Here is a 23939-nt window from a genome sequence, read left to right on the forward strand (position 1 = left end):
AATCTGAGTAATTTAACATTTTTTTAATTTATCTATTCACTAGGTTGCAAAATACAGTGACGATTTGATTGATTGCAAACTTCAGGCAGTAGAGAAAACTATCCCATGGATCAAATCTCTGGAGTGTCAAACTGGTAGAGACATGCAACGTGCTTTAGCTGTTGCATTAGATGATCCAGCCACAGACGCAGTTTACCTGATAACAGATGGGATACCTGACATCAACCCGCAAGAAATCTACACTATGTTGACGTATGCAGCAAAAGGTCGACCGGTACACACTCTGTATGTGATGGGACGTCACAGCAGATCTGAGGCTCACGAGTTCTTGGAAAAGATAGCATGGCAGACTGATGCTTCCTTTCAAACAGCAAGACTCAACAGAAGTGATTCAACAGAACAAGTGGGTTTGTAAATGTCTAAAATAATGATAGTAAAACTGAGGATTTAATACTTGTGGTGTATGGGACTGTCTTTTACCATCTACAATAGCAGCCTTTCAATAATTGCATTACAATTAGGGACATGCTAAAATTTGTGTGTAACAAGATAGCTTATTTCCAAAAATGTAAAAAGAGAGTTCCATCCATTTTAAAAACTTAGATTTAAGAGATCAAAGGGTATTAACAGAAGTTTAAATAATTTTGTATTTTGTTTATACTTCCAAATGTTACAGCAAAAGTACTAAAATTAAAATGTAAATAAACATCTTTAAAATTGGACATTCGTTCAATAGATCCACACTGACCCTCTGAAGAGCAACTCACCCAGAGCCATTCCCCTACATTTATGCCTTACTAATGCACCGATCACTACAGGCAATTTAGCCTGGCCAATTCACCTGACCTGTACATCATTGGATTGTGGGAGGAAACCCACACAGACAAAGGGAGAATGTGCAACCTCCACACAGACAGTCACCCAAGGTGGGAATTGAACCCTGGTCCCTGGTGCTGTGAGGCAGCTGTGCTAACCACTGAGCTACTATGCTGCCCCAATACTTCTCTTCAAACTGAAATTATTTTCTAGAATTTTCCACTCATGTTTATCATTTTGTGTTAGTTGTGTTTGAGATTCATATGGTTTAACTATTTAAAATACATTAAAGATATCAAATAATGGCAAAGTGTAAAGTTTCACTTGTGGTACAATTACAACATTTAAGAGGCATCTGGATGGGCATATGAATAGGAAGGGTTTAGAGGAAAATGGGCCAAGTGCTGGCAAATTGGAGTAGGTTATCTAGTCAGCATTAATGAGTTGGACCGAAGGGTCTGTTTCTGTGCTGTACATCTCTATGATCTATATCCTTTTGATCGTTTTATTCTGGGGTTGATGGAGAATTTTCAGTATTTTGCTCATGGTTTACTGGATTTTAGGCTAAAGCTTTTGTTTGCACTTGATTATGGTAGTAGAATTCTATGTATGCCATAATCTCATAACTTCATTCCACAGTATCAGTGGAAAATTACTAAAAAGAAGCCATTATAGTAAACTCTTACATTTTGTTTTGAAGTAACTTTATTTCTGCAGTGAGGATCTTCATAACATGGGTCCCAGTGGAAGTCTGTGGAGGCAGAGTGATGGGGTTCTTTACAGAGCACTTAGCACCCTTTCTCATGGACCCTTTCTCACTGTACCTAATCTAATACTGAGAGCTTTCTGTTGTGCTCACTATCTTTTCAATAGGGATTATTTGACGTTAATATTTAGGACAACAATGATAGTTATTGTGATGACTACAAAGTCAATACATTTTTAAATATTTATAAGAATAAAAATTGAAAATAATGTTACAAGGCTTCCTATCAACAGTCCTGGAAATCTTATCATTTGCAGCTTATCCCAGTCTACCAATTCAACTATTCCGACCCAAAGATGATAAACTCTACAGAACCAAATTGCTGCAACATGGTTGCTACATTGAGTGGAGATCCCTACAGCCCAATCGGGCCTTTACATGTGGCTGTGCCTTTCAGGTATGACATTATGAGGAGCAAATACTGGATTAGTGGTGCTGGAAGAGCACAGCAGTTCAGGCAGCATCCAACGAGCAGCGAAATCGATGTTTCGGGCAAAAGCCCTTCATCAGGAATAAAGGCAGTGAGCCTGAAGCATGGAGAGATAAGCTAGAGGAGGGTGGGGGTGGGGAGAGAGTAGCATAGAGTACAATGGGTGAGTGGGGGAGGAGATGAAGGTGATAGGTCAAGGAGGAGAGGGTGGAGTGGATAGGTGGAAAAGGAGATAGGCAGGTTCGGCAAGTCCGGACAAGTCAAGGAGACAGTGCTGAGCTGGAAGTTTAGAACTAGGATGAGGTGGGGGAAGGGGAAATGAGGAAGCTGTTGAAGTCCACATTGATGCCCTGGGGTTGAATTGTTCCGAGGCGGAAGATGAGGCGTTCTTCCTCCAAGCGTCTGGTGGTGAGGGAGCGGCGGTGAAGGAGGCCGAGGACCTCCATGTCCTCGGCAGAGTGGGAGGGGGAGTTGAAATGTTGGGCCACGGGGCGGTTTGGTTGATTGTTGCGGGTGTCTCGGAGATGTTCCCTAAAGCGCTCTGCTAGGAGGCGCCCAGTCTCCCCAATGTAGAGGAGACCACATCGGGAGCAACGGATACAATAAATGATATTAGTGGATGTGCAGGTAAAACTTTGATGGATGTGGAAGGCTCCTTTAGGGCCTTGGATAGAGGTGAGGAAGGAGGTGTGGGCGCAGGTTTTACAGTTCCTGCGGTGGCAGGGGAAAGTGCCAGAATGGGAGGGTGGGTCGTAGGGGGGTGTGGACCTGACCAGGTAGTCGCGGAGGGAACGGTCTTTGCGGAAGGCGGAAAGGGGTGGGGAGGGAAATATATCCCTGGTGGTGGGGTCTCTTTGGAGGTGGCGGAAATGTCGGCGGATGATTTGGTTTATGCGAAGGTTTGTAGGGTGGAAGGTGAGCACCAGGGGCATTCTGTCCTTGTTACGGTTGGAGGGGTGGGGTTTGAGGGCAGAGGTGCGGGATGTGGACGACATGCGTTGGAGGGCATCTTTAACCACGTGGGAAGGGAAATTGCGGTCTCTAAAGAAGGAGACCATCTGGTGTGTTCTATGGTGGAACTGGTCCTCCTGGGAGCAGATATGGCGGATGCGGAGAAATTGGGAATACAGGATGGCATTTTTGCAAGAGATAGGGTGGGAAGAGGTGTAATCCAGGTAGCTGTGGGAGTCGGTGGGTTTGTAAAAAATGTCAGTGTCAAGTCGGTTGTCACTAATGGGGATGGAGAGGTCCAGGAAGGGGAGGGAGGTGTCAGAGATGGTCCAGGTAAATTTAAGGTCAGGGTGGAATGTGTTGGTGAGGAGCAGCATGGTGTTTATATTCTACCCTGAAGAGTTTGCCTTCTTATCAGTTTGAACATCTGATCAGTGGAAAAATGTTGATTGCTATCAACAATAACAGCAGCTTGCATTTATATAGCACCTTAATTGTAGTAAAATGTTCCAAGACACTTGACAATAGTAAATATCAAACATTATCTAACACTGAGCTTGTGATAATGGTTTATTTCTTTAATATATTGTTATTATTTGGAAGTTTGGATTTTAAAGCAGATGAAAAGCAATTTGGGCTTTAACTCTGTGAAGATTACATTTTTATAACAAGTCAGAAAGTCATTTGTGAAGGGGCTTAGATAACTTGTCAATTATGTGCTTAAATGACTACATAAACTTCCTGGGGAGTTAATTGCTGAATTTTTACAATACCAAGTTAAATGATCTGCTCAGAAACAAATGGTCAGGAGTCATTAATAGGTTGAGTTCAGAAGAAAAGAAGTCATCCTAACAGGAGGGTAGTTTATAGTTTGTAAGAAGTGAAATGAAATCCAGCTGTCAGGATTAGAAAGAGCTGGTAACCCTTGGTAAGAAGGAAATCTTCAAGTTAAGGTCAGAGATATAATTCTCTGGGGCTGAGTGACTGGAAAGGATTTTGATGGGAACAAGATTTTAGTCTTTTTTGTTGTTTATAGTAAGATCTTTCAAAAGTGTCAAATTATATATAGGTTAATTTTTATTTCTTTTATGTACTCAAGCTATTTTCTTTTGTTTAAAGAACATTAGTAACCTTTACAAATACGTTCAGCCAAACTGCAAAAATGAAACTTATGATGTACTAAGCTAGGTTTCACTCCAGGACTCTGACTCGTCCAATATTACCATTCGCTGGGATTATGACAAGCTGCCAAAGGAGACGGATGCATGGCCAAAAGCACAATCAAAGTAGTAGGGTTGTGCCCATCAGAATGCATTGGACTGTTTAATCTCCTTGAGGATTATGTCGTTGTCTTCATTGCAGCACTACTAGAATTCTGTTTTTTGGATTGATTACTGATCTTCTGACAGTGGAAATCCTGATTGTATTTCACAGTTAGTACTTAATGTAGCCATGATCCAAGAAAGTGAATTAGGACTGGAATGACTATGAGGGCTGCTAGAAATCTTGTCCTGCCAGGTCTACAGTTCTCTGAAGAGGGGAATGTGCCCCAGTGCCCAACTTTATAGGAGAAGTGAATCATTTACATTGCAAGTATTTGCATTAAGTCAAACATAAAATTTTGGATATTTTTCAAACAATTGGCTGCACGCAAAAGCATGATCAAAAATTTACATTTCAACTAGTCTTTTTTAACTAGTTACTGTGTATTCTGTATATATTGTCTGTATCTGTCTTACTTACACAGGCCTCTTCTATGTAGCTGGAGTACATTGCATCCTTGTGATGTGAAGGTTATAACAAAAGGAGATTTAATTGATTCCTATGCGGGAGAGCTGATAAGGGGAGCTCGTGTTTTGGCTCGAAGGGAAAGTGATGGATATTATTACCTGGGAAGACTTGCCCAAGAAGTTAAGGTGCCTGTTTATGATGTTTCTTTACCTCACCATTGTTATGCACCAGACCAAACTTTCTCAAAATATATCAAAGAGATAGCCAAGACACTAACTTTTATCTTATTTAAAGGCAGGCATAAGGTACTGTGTTCCAGATGTAATTTGATTGGTCCACTATTAAGCTTTGAACAAACCACACATTATTCTTACACCAAAGTCAAAATACAAACAAATAAAAGTATGGGCATAACCTTAACTCTATTGAAATACTTAACAAAAAAAACCAAATCATTAACCGTTCCAATATATCACCATAAACACACCCCTGGCAAAGACAAATTCAGCAAAACAGATTGTCTAATGTGCTATCTCTAGTCCAGGAGAAAGGAACATCAAAATAAACAATCTAGCAGCAGAGAAACAACTCCAAGTATTAGCTGCAGTGGAGAGAGCTGTATCTCACTCCCAACTGAAGTCTCAACTTCAACTTCAACTGAAAGCTAAACTAAAACCTTGGGTCTGTGTGAGCATGCATTTTTTTTTGTCTAATAATTAAAAAGAAACACTCCAGGAGCTCAAAGCTATTAACCTGCTGCTTATGAAGCAGACATTACAGCACCACTGGCAACATCTCTCTGCCAAAACAGCACAGAACAAATCCCTCTTAAAAGCACAGTACCGCCACACCAGGTTGAACATTATTCATGCTCCTGACATTGCAGTCCCTTCCTAAGATCTTGGTTGATATAATGTCTTATTAAGATTAGACATCGTTTTTCTCATGTGTTCTTGAGATGCAGAATTCCAAACCCTTTCCAGACAGATGGCATGGTATTCTTTTACTTTTTTCTTACACTTTCTAACAACATGACTCTAACTTAGTACACCTAAATAGTATCCATCAGTAGAACAGTAGGAAAAGGTAGGTGTTCCTCTCAATCTCAGATCAATTTTAGATATTTCAATGTCGTGAGAACTCTCTATTGTATATGGCCAGTGTTGCTTACAATCTGCAAGTTCTTTAGTGCAAATTGACATAAACCATTTTTGCTCTTTATTTTAAATCTAATGCTAATATTTAGCACTTCTGCTTTTTGATTAAGCTCCTAATCTATCATTCCAATAGTGGTCAGAGTTTTTAAGTTTTCTGCTATGAGGAAAACGCCATGTTCTCTGCAGAAAAATATACATAGGAGATTTTGATTAACAAAAATGTCAGCTCATGATTAACCTCTGAGACATTTTCAAGCAATTTCTGAATTGGTGCATTATTTACCAGTTAAACCTAATGATGAGATTAATGTTCTGACAATGCCAGTCAAACTCCTCAGCCTAGAAAAGAAACCATTGATACTATGAAATGTTATTCCAGCTGCTAATAAATTGTTGACCTGCCCTTTCTTTTCAAATTAACTGCCCCCATTGTCATCTGCAGAACCTTTGTGATTAGCCTATAATATGTTTTTAACAAGTAAACATGTATTTTATATTGTGTTTAAATAACATTGAAATTACATTGGATTGAATCACTCCTCTGAACAACACAATTATTCTGTTACTATTCATTCTGAGCTGCCACATTTACCTTTTTATTGAAACTAGAGATTAGAGAAGAAAAAGTATCCTTTAAAGATGAAAATAATGGCCAAACACTATCCATGATGTCTGATAAACTGTTATATTTAGGGATTTCCAAGTCGATTCTTGGTGCAGTTCGACAAAGATAAGAAAACAAAGCGAAAGGCCTACTGTTGCATGCATGAAACTGCCCTTTATGATATCATACACTATGAAGATGCTCGAAGACATGCCATTGGACCTGGATGCAAAGTCTTGGCACCATGGGAGATTGGCATGAACTGTTATGGCCCAGGAACAGTGTTACAAGGAAGGGAGGAACGGGGATTAAATTCAGGTAAAGAATTTCAACAAAACACACAAGAAATATATATGAAATGAATTTTCTGATAGGTGATCTTTTGATCTCAGTAGTATTTTAAGCACTATTCCATTTAAGATCCCACATTAAGATATCAACCATTGTAAAGAAATACCCCATACCAGGCATCACGTTTGTTGTTAGAATGAATGAGAGAAAGATTTGCTTTAAAAAATAAGTTTCAATTCCACACCACTTCTTACTTCTTAATCCTTTTTAATCCTGCACCACAAAGACATCTAATGTACCTACTTTGGAAGAAATAGATGGACATAGAACAATTAGTGAAACCTGTCAAAATCTAAACCAATTAGGTTTTGCCATAGTTAACATCAAACAGACATGGAGTCAGCCCTAACATATATTTAAAATAATACAGACATCTTTAGCATAGGAGACAGCTATTTGGCCCATTGTGTCCAAGCCAGTCAACAAAGATCAGACTACACAAATCCCATTTTCTAGCTCTTGGCCCGTAACATGAGACCTGTAATGCCATGGCAATGCAAATGAATATCTAAATATTGTTTAAAATATTACAACCACTCCTTTAAACAGTAAGTTCCAGGCTCCTACCACCCTCTGGGTGAAAACATTTCTCAACTCTCCTCTTGACTGATTACTGTTTACTTTGAATCTTTGCTCACTGGCTATTCACCCCTTGGCTACAGGAGAAAAAACTTTCCTATTCACTCTCTTTATGCCCCTCAATCTTACACACTTCTCTGGGACACCCGCACCAATCAACCACACTGTCCTGTGGCCCAACATTTCAACTCCCCCTCCCACTCTGCCGAGGACATGGAGGTCCTGGGCCTCCTTCACCGCCGCTCCCTCACCACCAGACGCCTGGAGGAAGAACACCTCATTTTCCGCCTCAGAACACTTCAACCCCAGGGCATCAATGTGGACTTCAACAGTTTCCTCATTTCCCCTTCCCCCACCTCACCCTAGTTCCAAACTTCCAGCTCAGCACTGTCCCCATGACTTGTCCTACCTGCCTATCTTCTTTTCCACCTATCCATTCCACCTCCTCTCTGACTTATCACCTTCATCCCCTCCCCCACTCACCTATTGTACTCTATGCTACTTTCTCCCCACCCCAACCCTCCTCTCATTTATCTCTCCACCCTTCAGGCTCTCTGCCTGTATTCCTGAGGAAGGGCTTTTGCCCGAAACATCAAGAAAGATTTTACTGCTCCTCGGATGCTGCCTGAATTGCTGTGCTTTTCAAGCATCACTAATCCAGAATCACACTTCTATCGTGTCTCTCTTAATCTTTGCTGCTCCAAGGAAAACAACCTTTAACCTATCCAGTCTCTGAACATAGCTCAGATTCCCTAGCCCAGGCAACATCCAGGAATGAAAGCATTCCCTTTGACTTTTGCCTTGGCATCCTTATCATCTGCCCCTCCTTACCCTCTGTCTACAGCATAAAAAACACCATTTTCCAGCCCCTTTCAGTCCTAAGGAAGAGTCATGTCAGATTCATAATGTTAAAACAGTTTCTCTTCCATAGATGCTGTCAGATCTTCTGAGTTTCTCCAACACCTCGCTTTATTTCAGCATTTGTGGTTATGCAATCCTAAGATCGGACTGCTCTTCAGTATTTTCCAGCATCCTACCATAGTGTCATCCCTTGCCTTTTTAACAAAACAGAAATTGCTGGAAAATCTCAGCATGGCTGGCAGCATCTGTGTACAGACATCAGAGTTAACATTTCAAATCCAGTGACCCTTCCTCCAGAACTGGAGGTAGCTAGGAAAAAGTTGTTTTTTATGCAGAGGATAGGGTAGGAGGAGGGGTGAAGGAATAAATGATAGGTGGAGATAGAGCCCAAAAAGAGAGAAGAACAGTTGGACAGACAAAGGAATGGATTCTTGCCAAGGAGACTGAATAGTTGCGAATGGGAGACTCACTATGGGTAGTGATGATGTCCTTTTTTGTTACATTAATGCTAGTTTCTTTGATTAAAAATTTTGTGCATTCATCATTCCATATTCTTGTATTCTTCTTTATTTTTAACCTGTGAGACGGCAACTGAACAATGTAAATTTATTAGCCATTTTTCCTTTAAACTCCTGTCTCTGGTGCCATTAACATTTCTTTAATATTTTAATTAGATAGAATAATGTCCTGATTGTTTATAATGTAAATCTAAATTAATAATTGCCTTATATTCTACGTTCAGTTTCATTTGAGCTTTTTTCCATGAATAGCTTGCTTAGTGTATTTCCCTTCCCTTAACCTTACCTAAGTCTTTAGTATTTCAAGAATCAATGTAGTATTTTAACTTATTTGCTTAACATACGTAGATGCGCATCCACAGTCCAGCACAACACAACTGAATGAATCTATGATTTGAAAGTTCAATACTGTCAATACAATTCCTCCTGAACCTTCCATGTCATGTATCATCTTCAGAACCTTGTTACTGAATTTAGGACAATTCGTTATGCAACAATACTTAAGAGGCTCATCTGAGACACCTGTTTACCACTTCCCAAGCATTCTTGGGGTTCATTCTTCAGTTGATAATTCCCCAATTCCTGTTGTCTGTCATAGCTGCCATCCTTTTTGTTATAATTCTTTTGTAGATGCTTGCAGCCCATAATGGTATTTTTAGACTATCCAGCCATCATTGAACTTTCCACTTTTTGTGTTGCTACCGAATGCTGCATTTCAGACATTGAAAGCCATTGGAAATGAATGTTTTCCTCGGAAATGTTTAAAAGCTTCTGACATTTGTTCAAAAAGGATATTTTGTCCTGAAAATTTAATTCTGGTTAATAGTTGGAGTCTATCCATGTTAAATGCCTAAGCATAATGCAAATAATTATGCACTAAATTAGCAATCACCAAATAGAAGTTTTTCATTCTTGCATAATGTCTACTAAATTCCATCACCTTTTTCTTACAGAATAACCATCCAGCTTTCTAAATTTATAAAAATCTGACCATGTCTCAATACATATGTTAGATTGTTTTCTTATAAATTTCAATAGAATTTCCAAACCTTCTTCAGTGTCCAATTGTTTAGCCTCTAGCTCCAAAAATACTTTACACCTGAATGTACTTCCAATAGGAAACAACAACGCCGAGGTCATACCTTTCTTTCCTGGGTGTAGACATGACCCATATCCACATATCCATTTCATTTTTCCATTCACTTGAAGGTTCAGTTTCAGAGAATGTTGGTTGGAAATCATATCCTGAAACTTAACGCTTCATTTCACCTACTCTTCTCCAAACTGCCTTTACTTACAACTTGCAGTTTTAAAGAATTTGTAGTTTCCAATCTCAAGCTTTAGGCAACCATACTGTATTCCCATTATTAATAGCTTCTGAGCTAATCAGAGAGGTAGAAATGCCCGAAACATCGATTCTCCTGCTCCTTGGATGCTGCCTGACCTGCTGCACTTTTCCAGCAACACATTTTCAGCTCTGATCTCCAGTATCTGCAGTCCTCACTTTCTCCTAGAAACCAAGACACACAACTTCACTTTGTGAAGTGAGTTTATTGACTTGCTTAATCTTTTAGTTTCATCCAACCTGATGACCTTGATGCCTCTCGTTTATAAACGCTCAAAGAATTTTAATAATCACCATCTCTTTCTCTTAACCTGAACAATGACATTAACAGACCATAGCAGTGTGATTGAAAGATTAACTCCTAGCTGGGAGATTTAAGAAGAAGTTGGCTTGCCCAGCTCAGCCACAGCCTCCTAAAGTTTGCAGTATATTTATTACCGGATATCAACTCTACCTCAGGCATAGATAAAATGTGCAAGGTTCTGGAGAAAAGCTGATGAATGGTTTAAGTTAAAATATTCTCAGAGAACCAGTGTGGATATGATGGGCCAAAAGACCTCTTTCTGCACTGTAACAATTATGGTTCTGTATTGCTACATATGTGTTCTTTCAGTCATTTTTCTATTCACCCTGTCATTAACTTTACCTTTATTGTTGTTAACACTTAATCCTCAGTTGAGATATTTTTGCATAAGAAAACAGTTGCAAGTTCAAAGTAACCTGAAGGCAAAACAATAGGAAAAGAACTGAAATCTAATTTTGTTTGTAGATCATGTATGCAGAGAAGGTTTAATAGTGAATTTCTGGAATGGCAGAACAGAGAAAGTTCATCCTGGAATAGCTGTATGGATCCCTGTGCTCCAGAGTCAGCGAATCATTTTGGAACTCCAGATGACCACCACAGCTAAACAGAAACTTCTAGAAACTTACCCTGATTATCCACAGATTGTGCCACCCGGGTACCCAGGATTACAGAGTAGTGTGGAGCCTATGCATCATTTCAGGGGCCTTTTTGATTGCCAAGGCATTCAATCTGATTGCAGTCAAGCAGTGTGCTGGATCCCTGATAACCCACCATGTTCATTGAGCCCTGATGGAATATCTCCTGTCATGTCTGTTGCCTCTAGAAGTGGACTCAAAGATGAAAAGGTCCCTGCGATTGACCTGACGAGAGGGAATCTGAATCAGAAAGTAACAGAACAACTCGCTCAACATGATCTACCTGTTCAGTCAAAATCAGTAATGATGAAAAAGAAAGGCTTAAATGTCGTATTTGATGGGATGGGAAGCAAGACTTCCCCTGGCAGGACCACTGACAAGACAACCTTAAGGTGCAAATCTGCTAACCTGATTGACATTAACTGGAGTAAGCCAACAACTGGAGGTAGAGCCTTAAATGCTGACTGTGGACTGTTTAATCTTCATCAAGGCAAAAAAGACAAAGTGAAAGAAAAGGATATATGGACATCTGGGAAAAGGATCCCCCCAGTTCCTCTTCAGAAGAAATCTGGTGAGATATTGTTTCATTTCCGAGACTAATGCACTTCATTTATACTTGTAGCATATCCAGCAAAAATCCCAGGTGTTGGTTATGTACTCTGACAGCTGTTTTTGATGGATCCTTTGATAAATGTTTCTCACAGTTAGATTTAGAGTTGTGTTCACAGTGTTAGAACTCCAATATCATGTCACTTATTAGCATTATCTACAAGAAATGTCAGGTGCATTCTTCATCGCCTGTTGCCATGCATCCATATGTAAACAACCCAGTTGATCAGAAATTGATATAAACTCTACTGATTTGGCCCCAGAAGCCTGTCCAATGCACTCACTTGGTAGGCCTTGATTACAGGTTCAAGCAAGGACTGCAGATGCTGGAAACCAAAGTCTAGATCAGAGTGGCGCTGGAAAAGCACAGCAGGTCAGGCAGCATCCGGGGAGCAGGAAAATTGACGTTTCGGGCAAAAGCCCTTCATCAGGAATAGAGGCAGGGTACCTGCAGAGTGGAGAAATAGAGGGGGGTGGGGGTGGGGAGAAAGTAGCATAGAGTACAATAGGTGAATCGGGGTAGGGATGAAGGTGATAGGTCTCCTTCTATAGAGACCACAATTTCTCTTCCCAAGATGCCCTCCAATGCATCTCGTCCACATCCCGCTCCTCCGCCCTCAAACCCCACCCCTCCAACCGTAACAAGGACAGAACTTCGAACAAACCACATCATCCGAAGACATTTCCGCCACCTCCAAACGGACCCCACCACCAGGGATATATTTCCCACCCCACCCCTTTCCACATTCCGCAAAGACCGTTCCCTCTGTGACTACCTGGTCAGGTCCACGCCCCCTAATAACCCACTCTCCCTTCCTGGCACCATCCTCTGTCACCGCAGGAATTGCAAAACCGTGCCCACTCCTCCTCCCTCAACCCCATCCAAAGCCCTAAAGGAGCCTTCCACATCCATCAAAGTTTTACCTGCACATCCACCAATATCATTTATTGTATCCGTTGCTCCGGAAGTGGTCTCCTCTACACTGGGGAAACTGGATGCCTCCTAGCAGAGCGCTTTGGGGAACATCTCTGGGACACCCGCACCAATCAACCACATCGCCCTGTTGCCCAACATTTCAACTCCCCCTTCCACTCTGCCGAGAAGTCCTAGGCCTCCTCCACCAATGCTCCCTCACCATCCAAAGCCTGGAGGAAGAACACCTCATCTTCTGCCTTGGAACACTTCAACCCTAGGGCATCAATGTGGACTTCACCAGTTTCCTCATTTCCCCTTTCCCCACCTCACCCCAGCTCCAACCTTCCAACTCAGCACCTCCCTCATGACCTGTCCTACCTGCCTATCATCCTTTCTACCTATCCACTCCACCCTCCTCTCTGACCTATCGCCTTCATCCCCACTCCCATTCACCCATTGTACTCTTTGCTACCTTCCCCCACCCTCCTCTCTGACCTCTCACTCCACCCCCACCCCCATTTACCTATTGTACTCTATACTAATTTCTCCCCACCCCCAGCCCCCTCTCATTTATCTCTCCACTCTGCAGGCACCCTGCCTCTATTTCTTTGCCCAAACCGTCGATTTTCCTGCTCCTCGGATGCTGCCTGACCTGCTGTGCTTTTCCAGCACCACTCTAATCTAAGCCTTGATTAGAGAGCTAGTGCTCCTATCTGAAACATGTGTGAACCTAATGTAAAATGTAAATAAGGGTCCTAATTAGTTTTAGGACCAAATATAATTCATATTTATTACTTGTCTACATTTCCAGCCTTGCATTCTGCCCAGTTCCAGATTCAGCGTTTCATAAATTAAATCAGCATTACCCAGTTCAGTACCATTCCTGCCAAGTTGGCCAAATTTGGAGTTCAATCTTCACCACATATTATTCCCTCCAACAACCCTACATCCACAACCCAACCAATTCCTGAAATACAGTTCATAGAATACTGAATTATTATGGAGGCCATTCAGCCCATCAGGAAATATACTTGAATTAGAGAGTATGAGCTATAATGAGAGGCTAGAAAAGCACACATTGTTTTCTCTAGAGGGCAGAAGCTGAGGGGAGACTTGATAGAAGTCTATAAAATTATGAGATGCATAGATAGGGTTGACGGTCAGAATCTTTTTAACAGAGTTGAAATGTCTAATACTAGGGGGCATGCCTTTAAGGTGAGCAGAGGAAAGTACAAAGGAGATGTGAAGGGCAGGTTTGTGACATAGAGAATTGTAACAGTCTGGAACGCACTCCCAGGGGAGGTGGTGGAGGAAGCCATGATAGGGGCATTTAAGGGACTTTTAGTTAAGCTCATGAATATGCAAAGAATAAAGGGATATAGACTAAGGCAGAAGGGTTTGGTTTAATTGTGCATCATGTTCAGCACAACATCTTAGGCCAAAGGGCGCGTTCCTGTGCTGTACAGTTCTATGTTCTATCTCTGCACTATCTCTCCAAATAAGCATTCTTTCTTAGTGCTATTCTTTTGTTTTGTTCCATAACCCAACACTGTTTGATTCAGTAAATTTTCTAATGCTCCCGAAAGTGCATTCCCAATCCAAATAAATTGTTATGTGAAAAGGTTTCATCGGCCACTACATTTCCATCTTTTGCAGTTTACTTTAAATCCGTGCTCCCTCAATCTTGACCCTTTTGAGTGGTAGCAGTTTCTTGCTATTTACTCTGTCCAGACCACCAGTGAATTTGAAAACTTCAACCAATTTCTTAGCCTTCTCGGTGCTAAGGAAAACAATCCCAGGCTCTCCAATCTACCTTCATATCTCAAGTTCCTCATTCCTCAACGCATTCTTGCAAACCTCCTTCTGCACTCTTTCGAATACATTTGCACCCTTCCCAAGTATGGCACCCAGTACTTCAGCTGAGGTCTAACTGATGTCTTAAAAATATTCAGTTTGACCTCATTGCTCTTACACTCTACATGTGACCCACCTCTACTGCTGTGTATCCACATAAGATTTCCAGTGCTTCTGCACAGCAGGGAACAGGGTTAACACTGGTAGCTTACTCTGATGTAAACTGGGTTCCCTGATGTATTTTATGTCCAAAAACTGATCCCTAATTTGGGATGTTACGGGTCAATTGTGGATGGACAAAAGGCTACAAATGTTGTGAACCTATTCAGGACGTTGGAAGTTTGGTGGGATGGGACATCCACCTACCACTTTGGCTCCACCTAAATCTTTGGAGTGAATGATCCCCACCTGTGGAGATACAATAGAAGCACCTACTCCATTTTTCTGTCTAAAATCCACATCGCATTGTGTCATTCCTAAAAGGGAACTTGAGGACAAAGATGTAAGTTCAAAATATATTTATTCCTCAAATTGCAACCACAACCTCCACCAATCCACTACCAAAACTACATTAGAACTTTCCCATAGACATTTGGAATGTTTAGCCGTAAACTCTGTTATCTATGTATCTAATGTAATGAACTTATTTGCTTTCCTCATTTTCCTCTCAAGTACCCTTCAGCCAACAGCACAGGTAGTTAAATCCTTTCCCAGGGTTTCCCACATGTTCTCTGGACATGTGAACCAGAGAATCATTTTGAAAATGGATGACCAAACTCTGGAGCCTGATTATAGCGGTTCACAGGTGTCCCTTCAGCAACTAAGTCCTGAAAAGATTAATCCTGCTCAGGTATTATTAAACACACTGTCAGCTTGCAGAAGCATTCATTTTAATGTTTTATTTCCCCTTTTCCCCAGCAAGTTTTAATTTCCAATTTTCTGCGCAATGAGTTCCAAACTTGTTGTGGAAGTTGTTTTCCTAGTCACAGCCCCTTTCCCCTCTCATCCACTGCCCTGCTCTTCTAATCTCACTATGGTCAGATTATCTTTAAACAGCACTTTATTTCCACAGAAGTGTAGGAGAAACTTCTTTCAAACAACACTTGGGACAGCTTGGTTACCATGAGAACGATGTCTATAGAGGGGAATCATGTCAAGGAAAATTGCTTTCCTGCAGCTCAATGCAACTTGACATTCTTGCATTTCTACCAGGTCAAGTGCAAAAGAGGGATCTCAGCCTTACATATCCTATCATTCCACAAATCCCACTGTCTGACATTACAAATTGTGACAATGCTGCTCCTTTATGTTGTCCTTGGTTTTTTTTCACAGAAGACTCCAGGAGGTCAAGGTTTAAAGGGTTTTAGGGCCAATTTGATTATAGCTAACAGATACTGCCTCTGCCAAAAGACTTTAAAGTTTAAAAAACACTGGTGCAATGAAAGGGGAGTGGCCAGTTCTCCTTGCTCGGCTTTTCTCTGGTTTGGTTTGGTTTTAGCAAGCAGAGTTTTTGAACCTGCTGGACCCAAAGAAGCAGGTCTGTGCTGATCCTCCCTCTCTCTGACACCTCTCCTGTAAGAACCTGAGTTTGATCTTTCCTTATTTGCCAAGGGGTGTTTATGGGGATTGTTGCAAGTGTGTGGAATTAAGTTGGGACAATCTGTTGGGTTTTCGGATAGATTAAGTTATTCTATATTCTGTTCCCTTTTTTTGTTTGTGGTTCATTTAGAAATCTTGTAAATAAATGCTGTTTTGTTTAAAACTAAATGTTTTGACCAGCTGCATTCCTTCTAGAATATCCGCTTTATATGTGCTTTAAAAAACTAGCAAAGTTAGGGCCCGGGTTACTTTCTTGAAATATTTTGAGGGGGTCTGGCCTGGTCTGAAGACAAAATGCAACAGCTACATTTACATTCTTACAGTTCCAAGCAAAATCGTCGTACTCCATTTCCTCACTCCATCTAATAGCTCCTTACAGGTGTGCTTTGGAACCAACCAATATTGAATCAAACAGATGAGTATTTAGTGGTTAGTGACATGCAGCGACCATAGATACTCGGACATATCAGCCTCACTATTTTCTTGTTGAACTTAACAATACCCAGTTATTACCAATATTTAACATTCTTTAAAGAGATTCTTAGATGTAAGATTAAAATTGGTTCAATGATTCACAAAGAAGCAAGTTTCTTTTCACAACAAAAAGAAAATTACTGTGCCACAAAATAATTTGCATTTAGGCTTGTTTTTAAATGTTCATCAAGCTATGGAAAATAGAAACATAGAAGATAGGAGTAGGAGGAGGCCATTTGGCCCTTCGAGTCTGTTCCACCATTCTTCATGATCATGTCTGATTGTCTAGCTCACCAGCCTCATCCTGTTTGGATGGCTGTTCACTTTGCAGCCCACTAGGACCATCCCATTTGTTAGTGCTTGATTGAAATCTGTGTCTATAGATAAGACTGTATAATCCATAGTGACATTCAGACCCTCAGGATTAAATATTTTAACAAAATATTATTTATTTCAATTAGTTTAAATTAATAGTTTGATATACTTCCTCTTATTAACAAAACATAAAATAATTTACAGAGATGCCAGTTTAAAAATAAAACATCTAATGTTAGTGACATTAATATATGATAGAACAATGCTGCAAATTCCAACTAATCTTTCACATGATAAACTTTCGATGCTTTACCCACTCCAAACAAAAATGTATCATAAGGGTAGTGTATGTATTACCTGTGGAAAAGAGGTATAAATTGGTGTGAGTTTGCCTCTAGCATGGTGTTTTACCTGATATGGCAATGCTTATGATATCTCCAGTAAGATAAGAAACTGAGCATGGATACTTTACTATTGAATAATCCAACAGATGTTTATTATAAGTAGCTCTTATGTACAATTATTAGTACCTGGGCTAACTTTAAACTATCACATTACACAAAGCAGTATACTTTTCATAGTGTATTATGCTTCAAACAATTTAAGGTAAGAGGAGTATGGGATCTTTATACTTTTAGGTCACATGCTATGATGCAATGATGACATCATAACCATGTCATTTAAAGGCATAGTGACCATGAAACATAATACATCATTAAATTGCGACTAATTCTTCTTTCTTTTGTTCGTATTTTAACTGTAGAGTAAAAATAAAGAATGGTTTTCTTAAATCCAAGTAGAATAACTAAGTGAATTGCCCAGTGCAATTTTGGTGGTTCTCTACCTACGCAGCTCACGTGTATTCTTCACTTTCCTTCTTCTTTGAAGAAGAATGTGCTGTGTCTCAGAATGCTGAGGTAATTCGTTGCCTTCATGTTCACTTCTGAGCTTAGGTTGTGCTGGGATGGTAATCCTTTCTCCATCAATGTAGCAAAAAAAATGCAACAATGCATTGTGAAAATCTTATTTAGTTTCTTGATGATAATGGTAATTGATTTTGATAGTAAGTGCTGTAGATTCTGCTAGACTCTCTTGGATAGTGGGATAGCAATGTGATATGAGTCACTCATCACTTAGTTTACATGTCTTGAAATGGTAATGCCAGTAAACTGCAGTCTGTTTTCTGATCTAGGACACAAAAATTGCTAAGTCACTTAACAATAGGAAATTTAGAGAAGTAATTCTTCCACAAGAATGAAATTTTCCCCATCCACTAAGAATAAATCTGTTGCTGTTTTCATTCAAGGAGTGGATGAAAAATTATTTGCATATAGAGGCTCCCTCCACTTTTGGACTGATACGTTTAGCATCTCTCATATGCATGCATGAGTTACTTAATATCTTGATTTATTGCTGGTGTTATGGACCAGACCAAACCCCCTACAAATATATCAAGGAGATGGCCTAGACCCTAACCTTTTTTATTTTTAAGGCAAGTGTAAGGTGTTGTGTTCCAGATGTAATTCACTTGGTTATTCTACTTAGCTTTCAGAAAAACATTCTTTATTTTTACTCTACAGTTAAAATACAAACAAAATAAAGAAGACTTAGTTTAAATTTAAATATTGGAAAACTTATGTAACTACTAAACAGCAACTGTATAGTAATATAGTAACATCCTATAAACACACCCATGGCAAAGGTGAATTCAGTAAAATAGATTGTCTTATGTGCAATCTAGTCCAGGATGAAAGAGCATGAAGAGAAAATTCTGGCAAAGAGAGAGAACTCAAGCATTTTACTGTAACAGGGAGAGATGTATGGCAGCTTCAAAACCCCAACAACTACAGAAAGCTAATCTAAACCCTTGATCTATGGGAGCCTGACTCAAACCCTTCATGCTGCTTGTACTGTTCCACCTTTAAAAAAAACCCAAGACCCCACAGGCTGTTTACTTTATTGGTTTGGCTGAGAGGTGTCCACTCAGCACCTCTGTCTTAACCTCCTTTTGCAAAACAATGGACAAAATACACCTCTTAAAGACATAGTATTGTTTTACTAAACAGGACTAGATTTGTATGCTAGCTGTTTTATGCATTCAATACGCATGTATCTGTCATGTAACAAACATATATGATCTTGATGTAATACTTTTGGTATTAGGACTTGCAAATGACTTGTCATGATATCCCAAATTTACCTCTGCACAGCCAAAATGAATTAATTTTTTCAGGTACTTCTTCAGTACTTTTAGGTCATCCTGTAGAACTTTTGGGAATGGCTTTACTTCAACAGTTGACAATTGCAAGGCTTAAAATGCAGAGCATAATTCTGTCAAACTCTCCTATGTACAGATACTGCATGGAGTTAATATCATTCCTGCTACTTGCCTATAAAGTATTTACATGGAAGATCTTGCATCTAAAACATTGATTAATTATACCCCAAGCATTTCTGGGATTTGTTCCCTTATTATAAATGTCAAATATTAAAATTATCTGTAGCATTTCAGTCCTCATTTCTTTTAGTTACAGCTCTACTTTCAGATTGTCACCTGTGACCTGAATCTAAATAGTCTTATTAATTTGTTAATATTGTTTTCTCCATTTTCTGTCATGTCACAGAGTGCATCCTTTGCACTACAAAACACTGCTGCAAAGGAATAATTTTCTAGGAATTTTTCTTAGAGTTTCTGACCATTGTTCGAGCTGTGTATATTTGTCCACAGATTTAACTATGGTCAATTTAGAAGTCATTCCATGCTTGAGACTTTGGCAAATGTCAGTAACTTAAGTACCAGCACTGGCTGGGTTGGGGGGGGGTTCGAAATGAAATTCCTGCAGTCTTGCCTACTGAATTCCATTATATACTCTTCAACATTACTGGCATATCTTTCTAAATTTGCCAAAAATCTGATGTTTCATCAGCAGTCAGTAAATCATCTTTTTCATAAATTTTATTCATGTTAAAAAAGAAAGTTAACATTTTGTCCAAACCTTTATCCATGTTAAAATGATCAGACTCCAATTCCAAAAAGAAACCTTAGCTCTTATCTTGTTCTTGGATGATAACAAAAGTGTTAAGCTAAACCTTGTTTCCTCTTTGTTAAAGAGGTAATCACAAATCCTTAAATCTTCCATGGATCATAAGGCTCATTTTCAGAAATCTTTATATTTTGACTCAACAATCTTCTGCTGCTATTGTCCCTATCAGCTGTTTATTTGAAATTTAAATTTCTCTTTAAAAGTTATGAGTCTTTATGTGAATCACAACACCTTCCAATAGATTCCCAATTCAAGTACTTTCTCTTATAGTTTGTCCACAGGTTCATCATTCTCGTGAAAAGTCGGATGGCGGGTGTTGGGAGGTGGGGCAGTGTGGGGTGATGAGTAGTGGCAGGAATCGGGTAGCGGGGGTCTGTAGGGAGTGGGGGTGAGGAGGTAGGTGGGGAGAGAGGTAATGGGAGAAGGATGGGAAGTGGGGTGGGGGGAGTGGGGAAATGTAGGGTGAGGTTTGAGCAGAAACAAGGGTGGAATGTTCTCATTTCCGACCTTGGTCAAGGGTTGCAAATTTTTTTATTGGTCTAATTTAAATTTATAGTTTTTTTTTCCAATAAGTGGCTTAAGATTTTGTTAATGTCTTCTATGTACTTCCCGTAGCAACTGCCTGATGGACAAACTTCAGTCATGAAGCAAATGGAGAAATGGCAAATTGGTGAACAGAAGATGACGGGCAGGAGTAGGAAAAGCATTTGCTAAGAACAGATTATGAGCGACAATGCAAAGGTTGCAGCTTACCTTCTGAACAAGCTGTAATGAGATTTCTGCTATTTTCCCACTCTATAAAATATCTATATCTCTTTGAAGTTCTGCACTATCTCCTCAAATTTTACAATTTTCCCAAGTTTTGTGTCATCCACAAGCTTTTAAAATTGTCTCCTGCACATCAAAATTGTTGATATATTTACATTTATATCTACTAGGAAGAGTAGGGAGGCTCAATGCTGATCCAACTTCCAGCCCCAAACATTCTCATTAGTCATTACTCTCAGATTCCAATCTATCAATCAAGTTTATATCCACATCACTGCTGACCCTTTTATTCCATGACATATAACTTACCTCATAGATTTGTTGTGCAGCATAACATAGAAAGCCTTTCGTAAGTCCATGTACATTGCATAATTAGCTTCCATTTCATCAATCTTCTCTGTTACCTCTTCAAAGAACGTCAGCATCATTTTCCCTTCAACATCCATACTAACTCTTTCAAATCAATTCATATTTTTTTCATTTGCTTGTTTATTCTAACTGCAATAACTTTTTATATGTTTGTTGGGCCATCATTTATTACCCATTCCTAACTGGTCATGAGAAAGTGTTGGTGAGCTGCCTTCTTGAAGCTCTGCAGTCCATTTGCTGTAGCTAGATCCACAAAACCATCAGAGGGAGTTCCAAGATTTTGAACCAGCGGCACTGAAGGAACAGCAGTATATTTCCAAGTCTGGATGGTGAGTGGCTTGGAGAGGATCTTGCAGGTGGTGGTGTTCCTATGTATCTGCTGCCTTTGTCATTCTAGATGGTAGAGGTTGTGGGTTTAGAAGGTGCTGTCTTAAGACCTTTGGTAAATGTTTGCAATGCATCTTGTAGATGGTACACACTGCTGCTACTGTGCATCAGTGGTGGAGCCACAAACAATCAAGCGGGCTGTTTTGTCCTGGAAGATGTCAAGCTTCCTGAGTGTTCTTGAAGCTATACTCGCCCAGGAAAATGGCATCACACCCCTGATTTAGACCTTATAGATGGTGGGTAGGCTTTAGGGAGTCAGGAAGACAATTACTCACTGCAGCACACTTAGTCTTTGTTCTGCTTTTATAACAACTGTACTTGTGGAACTAGTCCAGTTCAACTTGTAATCAATGATAATCCCCAGGATATTGATAATGAGGGTTTCTGTAATGGTTATGTCATTGAATGTTATGGGGCAATCATTAGGTTCTCTCTTGTTGAAAATGATAACCACTTGGCACTTGTGTAGTCAAATTATTACTTGCCAGTTGTCAGCCCAAGCATGGATGTTGTCCAAGTCTTACTGCATTTGAACATGGACTGCAACAACATCTGAGGTGTTGTGAATGGTGCTGAACATTGTGCAATCATCGGTGAATATACCGACGTCTGATTAAAGGAAGGTCTTTGATTAAGCAGCTGAAGATAGTTGGGCCTAGGACACTATCCTGAGGAACTCCAGCAGAGATATCCTGGAACTGAGATAACTGACCTCCAACTGATCACAACTATCTTCCTATGTGCTAGGTGTGACTCCAATCATTGGAGAGTTTTCCCTTTGCTTTCCATTTGCTTCAGTTTTGCTAGAGCTCCTTGATGCCACATTGGTCAAATGTAGCTTTGATGTCAAGGGCATTCTCTTGGTAGAGTCCAAACTCAGCATCAGTGAGTATGTTATTGCTAAGCATGTGCTGTTTGATATGACTGTTGATGATTCCACCTTCCATCACTTTATTGATGATGGAGAGTAGACTGATGGGGCAATAATTGGCCAGGTTAGATTTTCCTGCTTTTTGTGCACAGGTAATTTTCCACAATGTTGGATAGATGCCACTGTTATAACTGTACTGGAACAGCTTGGCTTGGAATACGACAAGTTCTGGAGCACAAGTCTTCAGTACTATTGCCAGATGTTGTCTGGTCCATAGCCTTTACAGTCTCAAGTACCTCCAACTGCTTCTTGCTATCATTTGGAGTGATGCAAATTGGCTGAAGACTGGCATCAGTGATACTGAGGACCTCTCTTTCTAGAAGTTTTCCAACCATCAAAGTTAAACTTACTGGGCTGTAATTGCTGGGCCACTCTTTACAAACTTTGAACAAGGCCATCCTGTTTACATCTCTTGAATCCTTCAGCACCATCCCCAATCCAGCAATGATTGAAAGATAATTCTGATGTCTGTCATTTCCACACTAACTGTAATATCTTTGGATGCCTGTCATCTGGTTTTGGTGCCTTATTAATTTGAAGTCTCAACATCTTATCCAATATTTCGTCCTTATTGATTTTACACCCTTCTAGTAACTGAGTTTAAGTATTATTTCTGCTAACATCATGGCCTAGGCAGCATAGGTAAAGACAGTGCAAAATATTCATTTAATAACTCATGCCTCTTGCCTTAAAGTGTAGTTCCCCTTTTTGGTCCTTAGTCAGTCCTACTCTACCTTTCACTACTGATGTGCTGATAGAAGACTTTGGGATTCCTCTTGTTAGCTCCAGTTGTTATACATAATCTCTCCCATGTATTTAGCTTGGTTGGTTATCTATGACCTGCAATTCTCCTGAATAAAATCTAGAAATGTTTGTCTCTTGCTACCCCTTACACTATCACTATCTTATTCCATATATGGATTAATTAAAACCCCCATCATAAATACTGTCTGTTTACAACTCTGTAATTTCCTTGAAGATTTGTTCCTCTATAGCCTTTCCACAGCTGGTGATCTGTGTGTTACAGTGTGCAATGTAATTGCATCCATCTCTGCAACTTACACTCTCACTACCTGCAACATCCTTGCATCTGTGCAAAAAGAATGAGAGTTAATATTTTGAGTCCAAAGACTCTGCCTTCTTCAGATTTTCAGCATCCACAGTATTTTTCTTTTATATTACTACTTTAGATGTCCATCTTGCTAATTTTCTAAACAGCTCTTTAAATTCTGATTGCAGGACCATATCCCCCTTCCAACCTGTGTCAGCAATACCAATAAGGGTCGTGATCTCTGGCTTTTTGATCTCCCCAGACAAAAAGTTCTGCAGCTGTTCTGTGTAATCCCTGACCCGAACACCAGGCAGGCAAGTCATCCTGGAGTCACATTGATGCCATGATTGCTGAAATACCAGTGTGATCCCCTAACTAAAGAATCCTCAATCAATTCTGCCCTTCCAGTCTTCTTCCTCCCTTCCTGTACAGCTGAACTACCTGTGATGCCAAGGGCTTGGCTCTTATTGCACTCCTTCAGGAATCCATCACCCTCACTGATATTCAGACTGGAAAACCACTTAGTGAGTGGAACTCTGGGGATTCCTGCACTATCTGCCTGCTTCTCTTGGAC

The 23939-nt window shown here is 40.0% G+C and overlaps 1 protein-coding gene across 1 annotated transcript in view; it reads left to right on the plus strand.

Annotated features, from left to right (window-relative positions):
• Positions 1-21087, plus strand: part of LOC140458115 (uncharacterized) — a 36581-nt gene extending 15494 nt beyond the window's left edge. The window contains exons 3-8 of the mRNA XM_072552208.1: positions 44-403; positions 1840-1979; positions 4711-4879; positions 6545-6773; positions 10879-11619; positions 20475-21087. Of these exons, the coding sequence (XP_072408309.1) occupies positions 44-403; positions 1840-1979; positions 4711-4879; positions 6545-6773; positions 10879-11619; positions 20475-20485 (1650 nt within the window). The 3' untranslated portion in view covers positions 20486-21087. The remainder of the gene's footprint in view (positions 1-43; positions 404-1839; positions 1980-4710; positions 4880-6544; positions 6774-10878; positions 11620-20474) is intronic.
• The last annotated feature ends 2852 nt before the right edge of the window (positions 21088-23939 follow it).

This window comes from Chiloscyllium punctatum, chromosome 32 (genome assembly GCF_047496795.1).
Source record: "Chiloscyllium punctatum isolate Juve2018m chromosome 32, sChiPun1.3, whole genome shotgun sequence".
Classification (NCBI taxonomy): domain Eukaryota; kingdom Metazoa; phylum Chordata; class Chondrichthyes; order Orectolobiformes; family Hemiscylliidae; genus Chiloscyllium; species Chiloscyllium punctatum.